Genomic DNA, 18,523 nt, shown 5'->3' with positions numbered 1-18,523 from the left:
TCTGTGAGGACCTGTTCACACTGGGGCTGTGTGCGACCGTCTCCAGCCTCAGCAGAGCGCACTGCGATCGGCCATCTGTGAGGACCTGTTCACACTGGGGCTGTGTGCGACCGTCTCCAGCCTCAGCAGAGCGCACTGCGAGCGGCCATCTGTGAGGACCTGTTCACACTGGGACTGTGTGATACTGCTTCCAGCCTCAGCAGAGCGCACTGCGAGCGTCCATCTGTGAGGACCTGTTCACACTGGGGCTGTGTGCGACCGTCTCCAGCCTCAGCAGAGCGCACTGCGAGCGTCCATCTGTGAGGACCTGTTCACACTGGGGCTGTGTGCTACTGCTTCCAGCCTCAGCAGAGCGCACTGCGAGCGTCCATCTGTGAGGACCTGTTCACACTGGGGCTGTGTGCGACCGTCTCCAGCCTCAGCAGTGCGCACTGCGAGCGGCCATCTGTGAGGACCTGTTCACACTGGGGCTGTGTGCTACTGCTTCCAGCCTCAGCAGAGCGCACTGCGAGCGTCCATCTGTGAGGACCTGTTCACACTGGGGCTGTGTGCGACCGTCTCCAGCCTCAGCAGTGCGCACTGCGAGCGGCCATCTGTGAGGACCTGTTCACACTGGGACTGTGTGCTACTGCTTCCAGCCTCAGCAGAGCGCACTGCGAGCGTCCATCTGTGAGGACCTGTTCACACTGGGGCTGTGTGCGACCGTCTCCAGCCTCAGCAGAGCGCACTGCGATCGGCCATCTGTGAGGACCTGTTCACACTGGGGCTGTGTGCGACCGTCTCCAGCCTCAGCAGAGCGCACTGCGAGCGGCCATCTGTGAGGACCTGTTCACACTGGGGCTGTGTGCGACCATCTCCAGCTTCAGCGGTGCGCACTGCGAGCTACCATCTGTGAGGACCTGTTCACACTGGGGCTGTGTGCGACCATCTCCAGCTTCAGCGGTGCGCACTGCGAGCGGCCATCTGTGAGGACCTGTTCACACCTAGGCGCTGTTCACACTTGAGCTGAGACATTTTTTGTCCATTTTCCTAGTTTATATATGAGATGTTCACAGTTGTCACTCTGCAGTGGATCTGTCATCTGTGGGATTCATTGTGGTAAGCTGGTCACACTTTTTTTTTTTCTTTCTTTCAAATTCATGAGTGATCAGTTAGATGGGGCATTAGCAATACTCTTTTCTTGCCGTACCCCTGAACTGAATTGTGTGATCATCATAGTTGCGTGGGAGCTGGGTATTAGTATCGGTGTCTTACTCTTCCTTCCCTCACCCTTCATCAACTATTCCCAGCCATTGAACGACTGTTGCTGAGCCTACTATTTATTTATCTTTGTCATACCACATTCATATGTATACATACACCAACAACATCCCGTACATATCTCTCTCTCTTTAAAGGGAGCCTGCACCGGACAATCCACTCAAGACATCCACCAGACAGTCCCAAACAAACACGACACAGTCACCACCCCCCCCCCCTGGCAGCCTGCCATACCTCCCCAACACCGATCCCCTCCCGCCCCGAGAACCCCCACCTGAACCGAGGCACACCAGCCGCTGCCAGTCACCCACCAGCCACCGCCGAGAGGACAACCGACGCGCCAAGCAACGTCCATACCCCCCCCACGGCCAAGCGGTCCGCGCCACAATCTAGTAGTGCGCCACCCAGAAAGCCACCATGGAAAAACGACCATCACCACACCGGAGGACCGAAAACCCCCTCGCCCACAGAGGACAGACAAGACGAGGGAGAGAAGAAAGAAATCGAGGAGCGGACGGCACGTACAGCACGAACCGTGCCTATCCCCTCTGGCGCCCAGCTCACAGTTCAGGCTCTCCCCAGGACAGGCCTAACAGAGGTTAGCTGTAAGGCTCCTCCACACTTCTTCGACTCTGACCGTATTTCCCAAATCTTCATTCTTACACAATTCATCCATCCTAACAAACCATTCCCCTATATCTAGTGTAGCCGGATTTTTCCAATTCTTAGCAATAATACTTTTAGCCACTATCGTGCCATATTCTTTAATCAGAGAACAACCCGGACTTTCTTTTATAGCTGTATAACTAAGGATTGCTTCCTTCGGAGTAAGGTCAAATTTTCCTTTTAGCATTCTCTCAGCCAGGAGGGTGATATCATCCCAGAATTTTCTGGCTATCGGGCACCACCACCACATGTGTAGAGCACCTCCTTCCCCCTGTCCACACCTCCAGCACATCACCTTGCGACCTGCATACTTATCAACATGAACCTGGCCACACTTCTGTGCAGTCACTGATAATCCCGGGCAGGTGGATGTGTTCTCCATATAGCCTGTGGTGGTAACACATCTGCCCCGGGCTACAGCCGGACCACGGGAGTGGACACTACACTGTCCCCTCCCACTGGCGGGACGTGGTCCGGAGACAAGGGCTACAGATGGGAACTGAGCCTTACTCTGCACACAGCGCCCTTGCACACTCAGCCTTCCAATCTGATTTTCAGAATTCTGGCATTCTGCTGATCACAACAAGATCACAGCTTTACACTGGAATCGCAGGGACACGGTCTGAATGAGTTCCATTTTCCCAAGAGGCAATCGTGGACTCATGGATTGTAAAGAAAACCATAAAAGGGCAGGACACATGGATGGACGCACACGTCAGAGATGGGAGGCTGCTTGGACACATGGGCAGACAGATATAGGAGGTAAGGTCTCATGGATGGACACATGGACAGATATAGGAGGCAAGGTCTCATGGATGGACATGGACAGATATAGGAGGTAAGGTCTCATGGGTGGACACATGGACAGACAGATATAACAGGAGGTAAGGTCTCATGGATGGACACACGGATAGACAGATATAGGAGGTAAGGTCTCATGGATGGACACATGGATAGACAGATATAGGAGGTAAGGTCTCATGGATGGACACATGGATAGACAGATATAGGAGGTAAGGTCTCATGGGTGGACACATGGATAGACAGATATAGGAGGTAAGGTCTCATGGATGGACACATGGATAGACAGATATAGGAGGTAAGGTCTCATGGATGGACACATGGATAGACAGATATAGGAGGTAAGGTCTCATGGATGGACACATGGATAGACAGATATAGGAGGTAAGGTCTCATGGGTGGACACATGGACAGACAGATATAATAGGAGGTAAAGTCACATGGATGGACACATGGACAGATATAGGAAGTAATGTCTCATAGATGGACACATGGATAGACAGATATAGAAGGTAAGGTCACATGGATGGACACATGGACAGATATAGGAAGTAATGTCTCATGGGTGGACACATGGACAGACAGATATAGGAGGTAAGGTCCCATGGATGGACACATGGACAGACAGATATAGGAGGTAAGGTCACATGGATGGACACATGGACAGACAGATATAGGAGGTAAGGTCACATGGATGGACACATGGATAGACAGATATAGGAGGTAAGGTTTCATGGATGGACACATGAACAGACAGATATAGGAGGTAAGGTCACATGGATGGTCACATGGATGGACACATGGATAGACAGATATAGGAGGTAAGTTCTCATGGATGGACACATGGATAGACAGATATAGGAGGTAAGGTCTCATAGATGGACACATGGACAGACAGATATAGGAGGTAAGGACTCATGGATGGACACATGGATAGATAGATATAGGAGGTAAGGTCTCATGGGTGGACACATGGACAGACAGATATAATAGGAGGTAAGGTCTCATGGATGGACACATGGATAGACAGATATCGGAGGTAAGGTCTCATGGGTGGACACATGGATAGATAGATATAGGAGGTAAGGTCACATGGATGGACACATGGATAGATAGATATAGGAGGTAAGGTCTCATGGGTGGACACATGGACAGACAGATATAACAGGAGGTAAGGTCTCATGGGTGGACACATGGATAGACAGATATAGTAGGTAAGGTTCCATGGATATAACAGGAGGTAAGGTCACATGGATGGACACACAGATAGACAGATAGAGGAATTTTGTACCGTGTTCACCAAGAAATTATTCAGCTCCTCTTCTGTGATCGTTTCCATCTCCATCCTCGGTTTACAAATCCTTTATATTCTCTCTGGGGCTTTAGCAGAGTTGATGTTCCTCCCCTGTGGTGACATCTGTACCACTACACTGCCAACTGTACCTCTACACTGCCAACTGTACCACTACACTGCCAACTGTACCACTACACTGCCAACTGTACCACTTCACTGCCAACAGTACCACTACACTGCCAACTGTACAACAACACTGCCAACTGTGCCACTACACTGCCAACTGTACCATTACACTGCCAACTGTACAACTACAGTGTCAAAAGTACCACTTCACTGCCAACAGTACCACTTCACTGCCCACTGTGCCAGTACACTACCAACTGTACCACTTCACTGCCCACTGTGCCAGTACACTGCCAACAGTACCTCCACACTGCCAACTGTACAAATACACTGTCAAAAGTACCACTTCACTGCCAACAGTACCACCACACTGCCAACAGTACCACCACACTGCCAAATGTACAACACTGGCAACTGTACAACTACAGTGCCAACTGTACCACTTCACTGCCCACTGTGCCAGTACACTGCCAATTGCACAATCACACTGCCAACCGTACCAGTGCACTACTAACTACCATCACACTATCAACTGTAACTGTATGATCACACTACACAATACACTGCCAGCTGTACTACTATGCTGTCAACTTTATCAGGAAACGGTCTACTGCTACCTTTAGCCCTGCGCTGCCATCAGCAACATTCCTGCTCATCATGCTAAAACAACATAATTGTGCTGCTTAACCCACCACAATCAATACATCCATATTGCCAACCACATAACAGCAATGCACCCAATCCCACCAGCCCCATAACTAAGCTGTGACCTTTCTAGATATAACATTAGCCCAGGAAGAGAACATCTTCATCCACACCGGTCCCACCATCCACAACACTGCTGTGCCAGGTACTGTGTCTAATGTCAACTCTAACCTTGGAAAGAGACAAACCTGTAACCCTCAAAACAGCAAAGCCTATAACTGAAACTGTTTACCTTGCCAGCCATGCACCATGTTATGAGCTCTACAGCAGCACCGTCCACTCTATGCCTACCCTACCAGCTCTACAACCTCACAGTACACTCTACCACCATCCTACCAACTCTACTACCTCACAGTCTGCTCTACCACCCCCCTACCAGCTCTACAACCTCACAGTACACTCTACCACCATCCTACCAACTCTACTACCTCACAGTCTGCTCTGTCACCACCCTACCAGCTCTACTACCTCACAGTCTGCTCTACCACCACCCTACCAGCTCTACTACCTCACAGTCTGCTCTACCACCCCCCCTACCAACTCTACTGCCTCACAGTCTGCTCTACCAGCTCTACTACCTCACAGTACACTCTACCACCATCCTACCAACTCTACTACCTCACAGTCTGCTCTGCCACCACCCTACCAACTCTACTGCCTCACAGTCTACTCTGCCACCACCCTACCAACTATACTGCCTCAAAGTCTGCTCTGCCACTACCCTACCAGCTCTACTGCCTTACAGTCTGCTCTACCACCCCCCTACCAGCTCTACTGCCTCACAGTCTGCCCTGCCACCACCATACCAGCTCTACTACCTCACAGTCTGCTCTGCCACCACCTTACCAGCTCTACTACCTCACAGTCTGCTCTTCCACCACCCTACCAGCTCTACAACCTCACAGTCTACTCTGCCACCACCCTACCATCTCTATTACTTCACAGTCCGCTCTACCACTACCCACCAGCTCTACAACCTCACAGTATGCTCTGCCACCACCCTACCAGCTCTACTACTTCACAGTCTGCTCTGCCACCACCCTACCAGCTCTCAAACCTCGCAGTACGCTCTGCCACCACCCTCCCAGCTCTACAACCTGACAGTAAGCTCTTCTGCCACCACCCTACCAGCTCTACAACCTCACAGCCTGCTCTGCCACCACCATAGCAACTCTATTGCCTCACAGTCTGCTCTGCCACCACCCTACCAGCTCTACTACCTCACAGTCTGCTCTGTCACCTTGCTACCAGCTCTACTACCTCACAGTGTACTCTACCACCACCCTACCAGCTCTACAACTTCACAGTCTGCTCTGCCACCACCCTACCAGCTCTACTACCTCAAAGTCTGCTCTGCCACCCCCCTACCAGCTCTACTACCTCACAGTAAGCTCTACCCCACCCTACCAGCTCTACTGCCTCACAGTCTGCTCTGCCACCACCCTACCAGCTCTACTATTTCATAGTCTGCTCTACCACCCCCCTACCAACTCTACTACCTCACAGTCTGCTCTGCCACTACCCTACCAGCTCTACTACCTCAAAGTCTGCTCTGCCACCACCATACCAGCTCTACAACTGCACAGTCCACTCTGCCACCACCCTACCAGCTCTACTACCTCACAGTCTGCTCTGCCACCACCCTACCAGCTCTACTACCTCACAGCCTGCTCTATCACCACCCTACCAGCTCTACTACCTCACAGTCTGCTCTACCACAACCCTACCAGCTCTACTACCTCACAGTCTGCTCTGCCACCACCCTAACAGCTCTACTACCTCAAAGTCTGCTCTGCCACCACCATACCAGCTCTACAGCTGCACAGTCCACTCTGCCACCACCCTACCAGCTCTACTACCTCACAGTTTGCTCTACAACCACCCTACCAGCTCTACTACCTCACAATCTGCTCTACCACCACCCACCAGCTCTACAACTGCACCGTCCACTCTGCCACCAGCCTACCAGCTCTACTACCTCACAGTCTGCTCTGTCACCACCCTACCAGCTCTACTACCTCACAGTCTGCTCTACCACCACCCTACCAGCTCTACTACCTCACAGTAAGCTCTACAACCTCACAGTAAGCTCTACCACCACCCACCAGCTCTACAACTTAACAGTCCGCTCTACCACCACCCACCAGCTCTACAACCACACAGTAAGCTCTACCACCACCCTACCAATTCTATAACCGTATGGTCCACTCTACCACTGCACTTCCAAATCTACAGCTACACCGCCAGCTCCACAACTGCCCTAGCTCTGTACTTGCCCTGCATGCTCCAAATGATGCGCTTTCATCTGTACCCTGTGCTGCCCAGCAGGTCACCAGCTGAGAATGTGACAGTCCCATCTCCAGAGAGAATCAATGTCAGTACCCCTCTCCCCCCCTCCCTCCCTCTCCGCCCCAACAGGATTTACTGTAAACAAACAGCAACTGCTCAGATGTCCACATCACACCCATTACCAGGCACAGTGCCCAGGACCTGCTTTCCAGGGACACGTCACACTGATAGGTCCTCTGCAATTAGGCTTGGTTTCCACTATGCCTGATTTGTGTCCCATGGTGACAGCGGATCCGCTGGAATGTCTGCAGCACAGAACAGAACTACACAAGAGAATCAAAGAAGGTGTGGCTACCAAACCAGGTGTCACCTGACTTATAATCTGGCTACATGAGTGTCTCTGCACACATTTAAAGGCACAGGACATGCAAATTGCATCTGTAAGCCAGAATACGCAGGGTTTAATCTGACTGTTCTGCTTTCGGGTGCATGAAAAAAGGACGCTAGGAAAAAAGCGCCCGGCTGGACAACAAATTGGTGTAGCTGGATAACGAAATATAATTCGTTAACAATAAATACCATTTTAAAACAGATGGGACATGAAAATGAAAAGATATAGCTTTAAAAATTGTTACATAATTCAACAATACAGCTTAACCCACCCTACTCTCACACAGAACCTTCCCCTGGTGGTGCCTAACCCTAACCACCCCCCTGGTGGTGCCTAACCCTAACCCCCTGGTGGTGCCTAACCCTAACCACCCCCCTGGTGGTGCCTAACCCTAACCACCCCTCAGTGTTGCCTAACCCTAAGACCCCCCTGGTGGTGCCTAACCCTAACCAGCCCCCTGGTGGTGCCTAACCCTAACCACCATCCTCCGGTGGTGCCTAACCCTAACCACCCCCCTGGTGGTGCCTAACCCTAACCCCCTGGTGGTGCCTAACCCTAACCACCCCCCTGGTGGTGCCTAACCCTAACCACCCCCCTGGTGGTGCCTAACCCTAACCACCCCCCTGGTGGTGCCTAACCCTAACCCCCTGGTGGTGCCTAACCCTAACCACCCCCCTGGTGGTGCCTAACCCTAACCACCCCTCAGTGTTGCCTAACCCTAAGACCCCCCTGGTGGTGCCTAACCCTAACCAGCCCCCTGGTGGTGCCTAACCCTAACCACCATCCTCCGGTGGTGCCTAACCCTAACCACCCCCCTGGTGGTGCCTAACCCTAACCCCCTGGTGGTGCCTAACCCTAACCACCCCCCTGGTGGTGCCTAACCCTAACCACCCCTCAGTGTTGCCTAACCCTAAGACCCCCCTGGTGGTGCCTAACCCTAACCACCCCCCTGGTGGTGCCTAACCCTAACCACCATCCTCCGGTGGTGCCTAACCCTAACCACCCCCCTGGTGGTGCCTAACCCTCTGGTGGTGCCTAACCCTAACCACCCCCCTGGTGGTGCCTAACCCTAACCACCCCTCAGTGTTGCCTAACCCTTACTCCCCCATGGGTGGTGCCTAACCCTAACCACTCCCCCCAGCGGTGCCTAACCCAACAATGTATTTGATAACATAAAATCTGTAAGTACAAATGAAATATGACAAAAACTATGACACTATCCGCTGACGTCAGACGTCTTTTAACATAGTTTAATACATTTTTATTAAAGAACAGCTTTAGCGACAGGGGCACTCCCTGTGTAGCTGCACGTCCTTTTCCGATATGCCGATAGTTGTGTGTGCGTCTGGCTGGTGCAGATGCCCCTATAGTTTCGTGTAGCCTTGGCTTTTTGATGCAGACTGAACTCCTTGAATTTTCGTTATATATATATATATATGGTGGCCTGATGAAGGGTTCAAAATAAAATCCGAAACGAACGTGTGTCGTTGCCAAAACCAAATATTTCTATGTTCAGCGAATCTTGAATTATTTATGCAAATCTCGTTAAGCCAGACCATACCTTGATTGGTTTTATAAATAAATTACCTTGATGTCCATGAGGACTACCTGCACGAATGGATAAAGCTTTTTAACATTTTGTATTTTGTCAATAAAGTTTTTGGATTATATTTTTGTACTGCCAGATTGTGTTTTTTGAATCTTTTTTGAAGGACGAGTTCTCTCTAAAGTAAATCAGTGTATAAAGTAGGCGTGGTGGATCGCCCTTAGGAGGACTTTCATTTTTTTTCCCTTTTTGATTGTTAAAAAGGGTTCTCCCAAATATCTATTACCTGGTGCCTAACCCTAACCACCTTCCTCGTGGTGCCTAACCCTAACCACCATCCCCCGGTGGTGCCTAACCCCCTGGTGGTGCCTTACTACCTTCCTCGTGGTGCCTAACCCTAACCACCGCTCAGTGTTGCCTAACCCTAACTCCCCCATGGGCGGTGCCTAACCCTAACCACTCCCCCTGGCGGTGCCTAACCCAATAATGTATTTGATCATGTTAAATTTGTAAATACAAATGAAATATGACAAAAACTATGACGCTATGTGCCGACGTCAGACTTCTTTTAACATAGTTTTGATAAATATTTACAACTTAAGCGACAGGGATACGGACCTTGAATGGATAGATCCTGAAGCCTCGTACACACAGGGAGGAGAAATCACTACAGACAAACAATGAAACATGAATTGTTCAGATATCCTTAGACAATGCCGGCCACAGACGATGGCTTCAGAGAAGGACCAACAATCGATCCATGATAGTGCTCAGACATTATGAAGGAGCAACATGGCAGATCACTCCGGCAGATTATCAGTTGTTGTCCGCATTGTATCTACAGCATCCCCACAAAGACTACATCGCTATATCTACACTCTACACTGTTCAACAATCCTATCGTTTTCTGATCGTTTGCCATTCTGTGTTGCAATCTTCAGCAATCATTCACAACAAATTGCACAAAGATCTGTTTGATAGATCGTAAAATGATTGTTGATTGATTATTTCACACAATTCTATCTCTCCATGTGCTCATAGCTTAAAGGACACCCGAGGTGACATGATGAGATAGACATGGGTATGTACAGTGCCTAGCACACAAATAACTATGCGATGTTCCTTTTTTTTCTTTCTCTGAAAGAGTTAAATATCAGGTATGTAAGTGGCTGACTCAGTCTTGACTCAGACAGGAAGTGACTACAGTGTGACCCTCACTGATAAGAAATTCCAACTATAAAACACTTCCCTAGCAGAAAATGGCTTCTGAGAGCAAGAAAGAGATAAAAAGACAAATAGTTCATAGATTTTAGCTCTGGCATACTTCAATGAATGTATCATTGAGCAAAAACAATAAAACATTTAAAACTTAAAAAGTATGTTTATACATTAAATAAAACTGTGGAATATCTTAAAAAGTCATTTTTAGGAGAAGGAAGATAGATACAATCGTTTATTTCATCCATTTATTTTTGTCTCGGGTGTCCTTCAAGTAGACAACTGAAGCGAGAGTGATATGGAAGCTGCCAGATTTCCTTTTAAACAATACCTGTTGCCTGGCAGTCCTGTTGGTCTATTTGGCTGCAGTAGGGGCTGAATCACACCAGAAACAAGCATGCAGATAATCTAGTCAGAACTGATAATAATGTCAAAAACACCTGATGTGCTGCATGCTTGTTCAGGGGCTGTGGCTAAACGTATTAGAGGCAGAGGATCAGCAAGACTGCCAGGCAAGTAGTATTGCTTAAAAGGAAATAAATATGGCAGCATCCATATACAGTAGCTCTCACTTCAATTGTCCTTGGCTGATGGTGTAATGGTTAAGGGCTCTGCCTCTGACACAGGAGACCTGGGTTCGAATCTCCGCTCTGCCTATTCAGTAAGCCAGCACTAATTCAGTAGGAGACCTTGGGCAAGACTCCCTAACACTGCTACTGCCTATAGAGCGCGCCCTAGTGGCTGCAGCTCTGGTGCTTTGAGTCCGCAAGGAGAAAAGCGCAATATAAATGTTATTTGTCTTGTCTTGTCCTTTAAGTGGACCTCTTATGCTGGGTACATACGATTCAATTTCCCTCCCGATCGACAGGAATCGAGCAATTATTTCCGACTTGTCCAATCAGCTCCCGATCGATAAAGTGATCGATTTTGTGCAGTTTTAATTGGAAAACCGATCGCTTTATGGATCGGGTTCACTTTGGACATGTACACACAATGCAATTTCCTGTCTGATCACGTGTCGATTGATAATGACCCATGGCCTGGGTCATATCAGGACATCAGTTATATATAACATACATGGTTATATAGCAGCATCTTCCCATGGCCTGGGTCATATCAGGACATCAGTTATATATAACATACATGGTTATATAGCAGCATCTCCCCATGGCCTGGGTCATATCAGGACATCAATTTACATATAACATACATGGTTATATAGCAGCATCTCCCCATGGCCTGGGTCATATCAGGACATGGTTGTGGCCAGAGAGTGGTTATATATAAAATACATGATTGTTTAGTGATCACTGCTGCCATGGTCTGGGTCATATCAGGACTTAGCTGTGGCTGGAGAGCAGTTATATATAGAATACTTGATTGTTTATTGATCAGTGCTGCCACGGCCTGGGGTCATATCAGGACATAGCGGTGGCAGGTGATTTGTTATGTATAGAGTAGATGAGGAGTATTTGTGTTTTCGTTCTTGCATTACTCATCAGTCATGCTGTTTTCAGTACAACAGATGACAGTACAGAGGGGAGTGTTTCTCCTGCAGTGTGTGAGGCCTGTGTGTTGTCTATACACAACCCGGCATCCTGCTCACCCTCGTGCTGCCTGCACACGCCTACATTTACACTGGCCAGAGTTATGTGCTCAGGTGACCCGACATTACCGTCCTCCTCTTCAGAGATTACCCTCCTCCTCCTCAGAGATTACCCTCCTCCTCTTCAGAGATTTCCCTCCTCCTCCTCAGAGATTACCCTCCTCCTCTTCAGAGATTACCCTCCTCCTCTTCAGAGATTACCCTCCTCCTCTTCAGAGATTACCCTCCTCCTCTTCAGAGATTACCCTCCTCCTCCTCAGAGATTACCCTCCTCCTCCTCAGAGATTACCCTCCTCCTCTTCAGAGATTACCCTCCTCCTCCTCAGAGATTACCCTCCTCCTCCTCAGAGATTACCCTCCTCCTCCTCAGAGATTACCCTCCTCCTCCTCAGAGATTACCCTCCTCCTCCTCAGAGATTACCCTCCTCCTCAGAGATTACCCTCCTCCTCCTCCTCAGAGATTACCCTCCTCCTCCTCAGAGATTACCCTCCTCTTCCTCAGAGATTACCCTCCTCCTCAGAGATTACCCTCCTCCTCCTCAGAGATTACCCTCCTCTTCCTCAGAGATTACCCTCCTCCTCCTCAGAGATTACCCTCCTCCTCCTCAGAGATTGCCCTCCTCCTCAGAGATTACCCTCCTCCTCTTCAGAGATTACCCTCCTCCTCCTCAGAGATTACCCTCCTCCTTCAGAGATTACCCTCCTTCTCCTCAGAGATTACCCTCCTCCTCCTCAGAGATTACCCTCCTCCTCCTCAGAGATTACACTCCTCCTCAGAGATTTCCCTCCTCCTCCTCAGAGATTATCCTCCTCCTCCTCAGAGATTATCCTCCTCCTCAGAGATTACCCTCCTCCTCCTCAGAGATTACCCTCCTCCTCCTCAGAGATTACCCTCCTCCTCCTCAGAGATTACCCTCCTCTTCCTCAGAGATTACCCTCCTCCTCAGAGATTACCCTCCTCCTCTTCAGAGATTACCCTCCTCCTCCTCAGATTACCCTCCTCCTCCTCAGAGCCTCCTCCTCCTCAGAGATTACCCTCCTCCTCCTCAGAGATTATCCTCCTCCTCAGAGATTACTCTCCTCCTCTTCAGAGATTACCCTCCTCCTCCTCCTCAGAGATTACCCTCCTCCTCCTCCTCAGAGATTACCCTCCTCCTCTTCAGAGATTACCCTCCTCCTCAGAGATTACCCTCCTCCTCCTCAGAGATTACCCTCCTCCTCCTCAGAGATTACCCTCCTCCTCCTCAGAGATTACTCTCCTCCTCCTCAGAGATTACCCTCCTCCTCCTCCTCAGAGATTACCCTCCTCCTCCTCAGAGATTACCCTCCTCCTCCTCAGAGATTACCCTCCTCCTCCTCAGAGATTATCCTCCTCCTCCTCAGAGATTACCCTCCTCCTCCTCAGAGATTACACTCCTCCTTCTCAGAGATTACCCTCCTCCTCTTCAGAGATTACCCTCCTCCTCCTCAGAGATTACACTCCTCCTCAGAGATTACCCTCCTCCTCTTCAGAGATTACCCTCCTCCTCTTCAGAGATTACCCTCCTCCTCCTCAGAGATTAACCTCCTCCTCCTCAGAGATTACCCTCCTCCTCCTCAGAGATTACCCTCCTCCTCCTCAGAGATTACCCTCCTCCTCCTCAGAGATTACCCTCCTCCTCCTCAGAGATTACCCTCCTCCTCCTCAGAGATTATCCTCCTCCTCCTCAGAGATTACCCCCCTCCTCTTCAGAGATTACCCTCCTCCTCAGAGATTACCCTCCTCCTCCTCAGAGATTACCCTCCTCCTCAGAGATTACCCTCCTCCTCAGAGATTACCCTCCTCCTCCTCAGAGATTATCCTCCTCCTCCTCAGAGATTACCCTCCTCCTCCTCAGAGATTACCCTCCTCCTCCTCAGAGATTACCCTCCTCCTCCTCAGAGTCCCGCTGTCGCTTAGTCTGAACAGAACTAGAGATAATTTTAGGTGATAAAACTCTGATGTGTGTCCCGGGACTGGGAGTGGAATTTGGGGAGAGGACTGCGAGTGGATCAGGTTGTGTTACTGCACAGTGCTGCTGTAACATGTTTCAGCCCCGGGGTAGGATCAGGGCAGGTTCTAGACTTTTTGCTGCCTGAGGCAATCTTGTGAGGATGTGCCCCCCCTCCCCCCGCCCCCCCCCCCCCTCCCATGGTGAATGACCGCACAGCACCCGACAATTTACTCTGCTTCATTTAATGTTCTCACATGACATGCTGCAGCTCAGCACATTAGCACACTGGCTGGCTGAGAGTCTGTGACAAACCAACTGCTCCCCCTCAGCCGCTCCATTCCTCCTCAGTACAAACATGCTGCCCCTGAAATCTCTGCGCCTGATGCAAATGCTTCACCTTTCTTCATGAGAGAACCAGCCCTGATTATGATAGATGTGGAGGAGCTGGGAAGAGCTTGAGCAGCTCGTGGGAGGAGCTTGAGCAGCTCATGGGAGGAGCTTGAGCAGCTCTTGGGAGGAGGGGTGATTATTAGAGATGTGAATAATTTTGGCTGGTATGTACATTGTATGTGGTCTGAAACTGGGCAGAATATTTGCATCTCAGCGACTATCTGTAAGATCACTGATAAAAGAGTCAGCAGGGTGGGGGAACCTCTGACACTGTGTGTGGGGGTGACACTGTGTGTGTGTGTGGGGGGGGGTGACACTGTGTGTAGGGGTGACACTGTGTGTAGGGGTGACACCGTGTGGGGGTGACACCATGTGGGGGTGACACCATGTGGAGGTGACACCATGTGTGGGGGGGTGACACTGTGTGTGGGGGTGGCACTGTGTAGAGGTGACACCGTGTGGCGGTGACACCATGTGGAGGTGACACCATGTGTGGGGGGTGACACTTTGTGTGTGGGGGTGACACTGTGTGGGGGTGACACTGTGTAGAGGTGACACCGTGTGGCGGTGACACCATGTGGAGGTGACACCGTGTGGGGGTGACACTGTGGGGGTGACACTGTGGGGGTGACACCGTGTGGGGGTGACACTGTGTGCGTGGGGTGGCACTGTGTGTGTGTGGGGGTGACACCATGTGGAGGTGACACTGTGTGCATGGGGGTGACACCATGTGTGCGTGGGGGGGACACCGTGTGTGTGGGGGTGACACCGTGTGTGTGGGGGTGACACTGTGTGCGCGGTAGGTGACACCATGTGTGCGTGGAGGGGACACCGTGTGTGTGGGGGTGACACCGTGTGTGTGGAGGGGACACCATGTGGGGGTGACACTGTGCGTGGGGGTGACACCATGTGTGCGTGGAGGGGACACTGTGTGTGTGGGGGTGACACCGTGTGCGTAGGGGTGACACCGTGTGTGTGGAGGGGACACCGTGTGTGTGGGGGTGACACCGTGTGTTTGGAGGGGACACCACGCGGAGGTGACATACCATTTGGGGGTGACCCTCTCTGGCTCTGCAGTGTGGCTGTGGTGAGGGACACTAAGGGCCCAGCTCATGGTCTCTGTACAGAGCCCACCTTTATCCTGTACTGTATGAATAGGAGCTTCCTTTACAGAGAGCCGCATCCTGTGCCCCAGATTCCCCCCCTCCCCCCGCTGTCACACGCTGCTGATCAATGGCATCTAACTGGGTCATTATCTGCCTGCCGGCCCCCCTCCCGCCGTATTGATCAGATCTCTGCACAGAAAAGTTCCAGGAAGATTCTGGAATGTTCTCTGCGATCCGCCTGCCGGGACAGTCCGGAGCTCCGACAGTAAATACAGATATCTGCGCTCCGAGTTCTGTGTTCCAAGGCCAGTTTTCATTGAAGTCAATGCCGCCGACTTCCATAGTTAATAACAAAGTACATGCTATAGTCACCAAATGTGACAACATACTATGGAAGGAGCTGGTGGTTCTTGAGAAAATACATTTTAACCACTTAAGCCCACCGGGTTGTTCATTTTTTTGCATCTGAGCAACTTTCACCTCCCATTTGCCAATAACTTTATCACTACTTATCACAATGAAATGATCTATATCTTGTTTTTTCTGCCACCATTTAGGCTTTCATTGGAGGGTACATTTTGCTAAGAATTATTTTATTCTAAATCCATTTTAACAGGAAGATTAAGAAAGAAATGGAAAAATTCAGTATTTCTCAGTTTTTGGCCATTATAATTTTCCATGAATACATGCTACCATAATTAAAACGCATGTATTTTATTTGCCCATCTGTCCCAGTTATTACACCGTTTAAATTATGTCCCTATCACAATTTATGGCGCCGATATTTTATTTGGAAATAAAGGTGCATTTTTTCACTTTGCGTCCATCACTATTTACAAGCCTATAATTTAAAAAATTATATTAACATACTATCTTGACATGCACATTTAAAAAGTTCAGACCCTCAGGTAACTATTTAGGTTGTTAACCTTTTAATTTTAATTTTTTTTCTTTTTTTTTTTATTAAACATTTTATTTGGGTCATTTTTGGTGTGGGAAGCAAATTTTAAATGTAATAGAATGTATTTATTTATTAAAAAATACATGTGGGTGTAGTTTACTATTTGGCCAGTCAAAAGAGTCCTAGAAGCATACGATGACGCTTCCAGGAAGTAGAAAGAGCACGGGGAACTTTTTTCTTTTGCAGAAATACCGCGGTCTCTGATAAGAGACAGTCGGTTTCTCTGCGGGGGACAGGAATCGATGAATGGGAAGTATATTCCCATTCATTGATCGTGGGGCTAACGGCGGGCGTGCGCGATCGCGTGCACCGCACACTGACAGCGGCACAGCCTATTTGGACGAACATATTCGTGAAAGGTGAACTGAAGAGAGAGGTATATGGAGGCTGCCATGTTTATTTCCTTTTAAGCAATACCAGTTGCCTGGCAGCCCTGCTGATCCTCTGCCTCTAATACTATTAGCCATAGCCCCTGAACAAGCATGCAGCAGATCAGGGGTTTCTGATATTAATGTCAGATCTGACAAGACTAGCTGCATGCTTGTTTCTTGTGTTATTCAGATACTACTGCAGAGAAATAGACCAGCAGGGCTGCCAGGCAACTGGTATGGATTAAAAGAAAATAAATAAATCAGCCTCCGTATACCTCTTACTTCAGTTCCCCTTTAAGTGGTTAAAATGACACCTTGCTGCGGTACACTGTATTTGGAGAAGGGTGTTGGGGCAGAGGGAAGGCTTGGCGGCCCCCCTCCCAGAGCCCCCCGCCCTCACCATGGACCATGCGGGCTGGTATAGCTGACAAGGTTCCGCTCCTGCGATCCCAGCCTGCATGGGGGACAAGGGGTAAAGAGGCTTGGAAGGGAGGACCTCATGCTGTCCATTATCATGACATGTATACAACGTGTATTCAGAACTCGGAATGCAGTGCAGTGCACAGCAACACAATGGCATTTTACCCAGTGTAACACCCATTTTTATCATGGAACTTCAAAATCAATTTTCACAAAAACTAGATGATCTTTTTGAAAAAAAAAAAAAGAAAAAGAAAAAATCCTGCTAAACTCCGAATATTTATGGCACATTTGGTGACGATAGCCAGGGCCGGATTTATACTCTTTACCACCCAAGACCACTGTCACCAGCCGCCCCCCTTCAGTATAGGTAGCGAGATCACCCCTCCCCCCTTTCCCTCCAGTATAGGTAGCCAGATGACTCCCTTTTCCCACCCCCCTCCTATCAGTATAGGTAGCCAGCTCACCTTCACACTGCAGCAGCTATCACCATCACTCATTTCTCCACTTGTCTCCAGTGCAGAAGCTTGCTCTTCCTCGCCATCTCCAATGCTGCCCAAGTCCATAGCCGCCGGCCACAATGCAAACGTGCACAGAGAGCAAGGTGGCTGCTGCACAGACGGCTAGCAGCAGAGTACTGTACTCAGGTGCTCATCTGATCTCCCTGCAAGCTATGCAAATGCTGCAATAGATTATCCTGCTGCTTTGGTGCTCCTGTGGGGCCCTAGGCCATGGCCTAGCAGGCCTTGGCCTAAATCTGGCCCTGACGATAGCATGTATGGGGGCCTTATTATTGACCATGGAAGTCTGTGCTATTGACTTCAATGGAAGAACGGAAAGCAGCACTTACGACAGAGCAATGTTCGATATTTGCATTCCTACTTGGAAATAGCAGGTGCTCATCACTACTACCGGGATAATCCGGGTTCTGGGACTTCCTCATCACTACTACCGGGATAGTCCGGGTTCTGGGACTTCCTCATCACTACTAGCGGGATAGTCCGGGTTCTGGGACTTCCTCATCACTACTAGCGGGATAGTCCGGGTTCTGGGACTTCCTCATCACTACTACCGGGATAGTCCGGGTTCTGGGATTTCCTCATCACTACTACCGGGATAGTCCGGGTTCTGGGACTTCCTCATCACTACTACCGGGATGGTCCGGATTCTGGGACTTCCTCATCACTACTAGCGGGATAGTCCGGGTTCTGGGACTTCCTCATCACTACTACCGGGATAGTCCGGGTTCTGGGACTTCCTCATCACTACTACCGGGATAGTCCCGGTTCTGGGACTTCCTCATCACTACTACCGGGATAGTCCGGGTTCTGGGACTTCCTCATCACTACTACCGGGATAGTCCGGGTTCTAGGACTTCCTCATCACTACTACTGGGATAG

General features: G+C 49.7%; 1 protein-coding gene across 3 annotated transcripts in view; it reads right to left on the bottom strand.

The window, feature by feature from the left end:
• The window catches only part of MAB21L3 (mab-21 like 3), a 38,447-nt gene extending 31,245 nt beyond the window's left edge, over nucleotides 1-7,202 (bottom strand). For 2 of the 3 annotated variants that reach the window (XM_068271005.1, XM_068271007.1), the window contains exon 1: nucleotides 4,019-7,202. In XM_068271005.1, the coding sequence (XP_068127106.1) occupies nucleotides 4,019-4,072 (54 nt within the window). In that variant the 5' untranslated portion in view covers nucleotides 4,073-7,202. The remainder of the gene's footprint in view (nucleotides 1-4,018) is intronic. The other variant, XM_068271006.1, reaches the window with a different exon arrangement.
• Between the last annotated feature and the right edge of the window lie 11,321 nt (nucleotides 7,203-18,523).

Source organism: Hyperolius riggenbachi, chromosome 2 (genome assembly GCF_040937935.1).
Source record: "Hyperolius riggenbachi isolate aHypRig1 chromosome 2, aHypRig1.pri, whole genome shotgun sequence".
Taxonomy (NCBI): Eukaryota; Metazoa; Chordata; class Amphibia; order Anura; family Hyperoliidae; genus Hyperolius; species Hyperolius riggenbachi.
This window is presented reverse-complemented; position numbering and strand designations above follow the sequence as displayed.